Raw genomic sequence first — 6,110 nt, forward strand, 5'->3', positions numbered from 1 at the left:
AAGGGCTGGCTGAGGGAGCTGGAAGAAGATGAGAACTGTGGGTCAGACAAAGCAAGTTTCATCTAGTATCACAGTAGCATTTTTAAAGGGTTTCATCTGGTCATTTGTGACCCTGCAACTTTTTTGACTTTCCATTTGCAATGACTTTCGATACATATCGTTAGAAAAAGTTTGCAAATATAGCAGGATTTCCCAGGTAAATACCAATCTCATGTTTTCTAAATCCCTGTTCTGCCACCAAACCAAGCATACATATTTAAATATGTGTGTTTATACATTGTACACGTAATTCCTGCATTCCAGTAGCATTGATATTCATAGTGACATATCATTACCTCCCCAGTAACCTTCAGGCAGCTCCCCATAAAGCACTGCTGTAACCTCCTGAAATAGCAACTAAAAAAACCCACCTATCAGTCTTGCTTTTGCCTCCTGCTTCAGCTAGGAGGAGGGAAGGAGGACAGACAGTGTGAGCAACAGAGAGAAAAATCCCACTTGATTATCCTTTTTAAGCAACAGCAGGTTTATAAGTGTAACTTTGCCAAAAAAACAAGTGAAATAAGTGACACATTTTGCACGTTCCTGCTGCCAGATGAAATAACCAGTGATGATGGGATTTGTACCCTACAAGCACAGTCCTTGTACCCTACCATAGATGGCAGGTTCTTTTATGGAGATACTGGGTAATAAACCCCGAGGTGGGTGTTTGGAGCCTCTGTCCGCCATGCCACTTTAACATCCTTGAGACACTTCCACAGCAGTCACAAAGGAAGAGGGATTCTCACTAATCCCCTGGGCTCTTTTGGAATATCTCAGTTCAGTTCAGCATCCTCCTAACTGCACCTTACTGGCAACAAGGTGTTTCACTGGGGAATTGTGATGCCCAAGGCAGAAGCATGCACTCCTCTAGCTCAGCTACTCCTGTATTCATAACCAACCTCATCTTCCTACTCCTCTGTCCAACTTTTCCCCTTTCCACTATCACCCCAACTAAAGCAAGTAAAGAAATCAGTTCAGACATTCATTTTATCTCCTCCAGTAAGGCAGTTCCCTGCTCCTAAAAATACTCCAGGGAATTGAATCAACATTTTGTAATTTGGCTGGTAACAGCAATTACTAATAATCATCAGGAATATAATTTTCTTCATTTTCCACTCTAGCTGTAACGTAATTTCAATAGCAAACTTTGCTTTGCACACTAAACAAACATGATTTGCAATGTGAGAAAAACACAGAGATAAAACGGAGCATCAAAAAACAGCGTTAAAAAGAAATAAACTTCTATCAAATAGCAAGTAAGTGGCATTCAAACAGCCTTTTCAGAAGATAAAGTTAATATTGTTCTTCTGTTCCCCTGTAAAATGAAAGCTTCATTCCTCTTACTCAGTGGCAGCAATGCTCAAAATTGCAATGCTAGTCCTCAGGCACAGTAGAGGCTGAAGGCAGCATCCTTCCTGCCCCAAATCCCACTGACCTGCTGATTTACTGTGCAGAGAGCAAAAGACAGGGCAATATGAAGAGCACACACACAACTTGAAGGACTGTACTAGGTGCAAGATTGCAGTCAAGCAAACTACTTGTTTCATAGTGAAAAGCACTTTTGCAGACGGAAGCCCGGCTCTGAAATAGGTTTTCTGGAGATTGAAAGGGCTCTTGCAGCTAAAAATGAGGAATATTCTCTTCCCTCAACTTGACAGATTTCCTGTAGATGTCAATGCTTTCCAAATCAATAAGCAAGTGCCAATTTCATGGAAGGATTTAACTTGGAAGGGTGGCCAACTCATTACTTTTCCTTTCAGCCAAGAACAGCAGATGCTACACTGCTCTGCTCAACTATCAGTCCCTCATGGGTCATGACAATTCCTTTGATGCAGTGAGTAACATATACCAAGATGTTCTTTGGCATTTCTGATCTTGGGATAAACTTTGGGAAGCACACACATTGGAAAGATGGAATTTTGAGAAACGTCACATTTACTTTCAGAAAATATCTTCAGAAATATCTTCAGCAGCAGGCCCTGTACCACACTGATGAGTTTTATATCTGCTGCTTTGGTGCCAGCACACTCTAGAGCAATTACTGCTTTCAGTGGATCTTTTGGATGGGTGCAAAGCATGCACCACACACACGGGCAAGACCCTATGTACCTGCTGTCAGAAGGCTTCATAATTAACCAGACTATTATTTTTTTTTAAGCACTTGCTGCAAGACTTCTCATTTGAAATGAGATTCTCTTTTCATCTGCTTTCAGACAGATTTTATCTCCAGAGCATTAAGAGTCACACTGCAATAAGACTCAATGCTGGCTTTCGTTTGTATTTCCTAACAGCCTAAGCTACCCAGGCCTTTGAAAACAGAGTTCTCTTGGAAAGAGAAAAACCACCAGTGGGCTGTGCCCTTAGTGCTGGTGCCCAGAGCCTTTACCCCTTGCTAGCAGGGGGGGCTTCCACTGGGGCTTCATGCTGATCCCAAACACCATCAGTGCCAGACGCTTGTCAGACGGCTCACATACAACTCAGACTCCAGCAAAGGCAATCAGAGGGGCACTGAGGGAGAGATGGCAAAGGCAGGTGGAACGGAAGGAAACATCAGCTGCTAATGAGCCTGTCACCTTGATTTGATAGCTTGGCACAAGCTGCAAGAGCTTGCTTCTCAGTGAGAGCAGTCAGGTGCCATATTTAGCTTTGACTTTGATGTAACGTCAAACTAAAGCACACCTAAAGCCCTCCTCTGCCATCGCTTTTCCCTGCTGCTATTGAATCTGAGATGCAGACAGAGCAGTGCTGCTCATGGATCCATCCCCTTGCTGCCCTGCCCAGGCTTTGTGCAGACATAACCACAGACACATCAGGCTGCTGGGACCAGAGCAGAGGCAAAGCATCTACAACACCAGCTGCAGAGCTTGTGCTGGACTCTCTGCAGCTGAACTTCACCTTGAAGAGAAAGGGGCTGTTTCTGTTCAGTGCTAGAGCAATCACTGCTTTCCAGAGGATATTCTGGGTGGGAGGTGAAGCAGGCATAGCCCAAGTGCAGGGGATACAGAGACATCACAAAGAGACAAGACCACAATTCATTCCAGTTTGTGGTGTGTAAAATAGCTGGATAGGACTATGCTTACAGAGATTCACACAGTTGTCTTTCATAGCGCAGCAAAGCTTTTAGATAAAGTGGAATAGCTGAACAGCCATTTCAATGTCCCCACTGGCAAAACTAAGCACCATTTCAGATCAGGTTACACTAAGAAAATGACCTGAAAAAAACACCAAGTCAAAGAAGTCATAGTGGCCATCACAGTGAGACACAAACTAAGCAGAAATGGCGATTTTGCAAAGTTCTGCAAAGCAAGATTCACTTTGCTTAGCCTTCCAGAACAGCACTGCTACTGCATATTCTTGCTGTGATCCAAAGGCTTTGTGAAACAGGAAGATGTCGGCAAGGGGAACTTACTTGGTGTTGTCTGAGTCAATGGTATGAAAGAGTTTCTCAAGTTCTTCTTCATTGAGTGTCCCATCAGAAAAAAAGGCCTGGAACTCCTCCAGGGACAGCTTCCCATCATCTGCAAACAGCAACAGAGCCACCATTACGGAACAGGCAAAGCAAGGGGCAAGACTGAAAATCAAAAGGTATGTTCAGATTTAAAGATTTAGACCAAAATTATCTCCAAGTGCTTCTGCAGGACTGGGCCTCAACCAGTGCAGAGCTCATGGGCCACAGGGTGGGAGCCGGTAGCTCTTACAGCACCAGAGCTAGGGAAGATGCATTGCTCCTGGGCACGGATGCACTGGCAGTTAGCAATTAATTGGGCTATTAACCAAGGCATGACTCAAGCCAAAAGCGGAAAAGCGTGCAAGCTTCATCCTAGAAGTGAATTATATTTAAGAAATTATGGAGTGTTTTGTCTACCCTGTGTTCAAAGTATGCAGGATGCTCATTAGGAGACATGTAACAGATAGTAAAAGACCGAGGACTGGAATTAACACCAAACCCAGCAGTATCTTTTGCCATCTCCATTCAGCTGCATCTTTTCTACCACAGTACATCTCCCTGCTTTGGACAGAAATGTAACAGAGCAGCTACTAAGCATAACAAGACACATCTTGCTTCACCTGTCAACTGTTTAAACACACAAGCACTGCGTCACCTTAATGTTGTGCCTTTACTTGTAAAGGGACCTGATGACACAAAATCCATCTGCCTGGCCGTATGGGCTACAGCTTGCTGATGCCTCTTGGCTAACCTACCAGCACATGAAGCAGCCACAAGACAAAGGTATAACAATGTTCTTCTGGGCACCTAGAGAGGTAATTTCAGCAGCAAGCTCCAATCTCAACCTTAAGCATCTATTCTAATAGCGGCTCTGCCTATTGCACAGGCACTTCAGCAGCCTCATCTGCAGCTGTACAAAGAGGCCCTGCAGATACCAGCGGTTGGGAGAAAGTGTCTCTGGTCTCAACTCAGAGATTGAAAAACAACATCTGGATTTAAAAATCTGGACATACACTTTGCATGTTATTTTACGTATTAGCCCCAGTGTTTAATTTAACACTGGGGTTACCACAGCCTACTTAAATGACCTAGAAAGAAAGAAAAATCTCAAATCCATATACAAGGAGATATAAGGAGGACTCCTTCGCAACTTTTGATGATAAGGTGACAAAGGCTTGCACTTAAATCTAGAGCCTTTCTCTGAGTGCTATGGGCAGCTACAGCATGTCTTTAAGACCACAGCTGGAAGTAAGAAAGTCTGGAGAAAGCTCCTGTGAAGTTCAGCAGTAAAGCAATGACAGGGAGACAAAAGAAACTCTAAATTTACCTCTGTGTTTTTCTGGTGCAAGCTGCTGACACTGTGCTCTGGTGTACAGCAGCGCCTGGTGGAATAACCAGGTCATGTGTTATTTGGAGTCTTTCCATTCATATCCACGGAAGATTCATGGTCTGTAAATGATGCCTACCTTGCAGTAGGAGAATGTATCATTTATTATTTAATCAAATCAATTCTAAACCCTGTTGCTTCTCTTTCAGGAAATTATGCTAGAGGACAAAATTATCCAATTACCACATACATATCAATATTTCTTCCCCTAACTAAATAGGTCTGCTGCTTCTAAAACATACCTGAATTGCCAAATGCTAACCCAGCTTCCCTTGCCTAACTCAGACAAAGTGATAAAATTAGTCTAAGATAGCTATTTAATTGACAATTATGAAAGGAACACAGCAGGAGAACAGCATCTACAGCAACAGTGGGTGAAAAGGGTATTATTTTCAGAACAGCACAATGGCTACAGAGTGCCCAGCTGCCTATATTGTTTTTCTGTGTTTCTTCCCCAAAATGTGACCTCTTTACAGCAGGAAGGGTGCAGAATATTAATGCACAGCTAAAAGGATGAGTCCTAGATTTGGTGTCTGTTTCTGAGTAGAGAAAACTAAAGCATCTGTACTTTAACAAGTACCTCTTACTTGAAGCATCCCACCAGTGTCACCTGGAGGTTAATCCAGTGGAGAGACTCTTGCCGAAAGAGATGAGAAGGCTGAGCCCCATTCACCTCCATCTCTGCATCTTGCACAACTGTATGAGAAGCTGCTCCCACAGTGCTCCTATTTATGCAGTATCCTAGCCAAGATCAAGGTTTGGCTTCTTCTGATCCTGACTGGCAATGAATATATGTCTTGAAGCATGAAGATCAAAAGGATAATGGCATTTCTATCCCATGAGGGCTAAGCAGTTCTTTACATACAGTATGCTTTTCCTGTAAACTTTAAATCAGTGCTTTTTCATCTCAGAACTGTTCTTCCACACAGAGGGCAGGCAGAATGAAATTCCCAGGAAAGTCACATAAATCAACTTACTGGGAAGGAGAAACCATAAAATAAAATTATTTCCTTTTTTCAGGAGAGTAATCTGAATTTACCATTTGCTCACCTCTGAAAGGCACAAAGGTGTTTCTAAGCTTAAGGGGGGGAAGAAAAAAAAACCAACCCAAAACAAGCAACTTTTTCCTTTACGTGGTTTATATCTTACATATTTTTATTTCTTTATTTTTTTTAGTAATGCATGCCAGGCTGCATTTTTTAAACATGTTGGTGTTTGAAACCTGTGCCAAAATGC

The 6,110-nt window shown here is 42.8% G+C and overlaps 1 protein-coding gene across 1 annotated transcript in view; it reads right to left on the bottom strand.

Moving 5' to 3' along the window:
* The window catches only part of NECAB2 (N-terminal EF-hand calcium binding protein 2), a gene marked incomplete at its 5' end in the record, with an annotated part of 38,192 nt that extends 34,635 nt beyond the window's left edge, over positions 1–3,557 (bottom strand). The window contains 1 exon segment of the mRNA XM_010010833.1: positions 3,449–3,557. Within this exon segment, the coding sequence (XP_010009135.1) occupies positions 3,449–3,557 (109 nt within the window).
* Between the last annotated feature and the right edge of the window lie 2,553 nt (positions 3,558–6,110).

The sequence above is a fragment of the Nestor notabilis genome, unplaced genomic scaffold, assembly GCF_000696875.1.
Source record: "Nestor notabilis isolate BGI_N333 unplaced genomic scaffold, ASM69687v1 scaffold14463, whole genome shotgun sequence".
NCBI lineage: Eukaryota > Metazoa > Chordata > Aves > Psittaciformes > Psittacidae > Nestor > Nestor notabilis.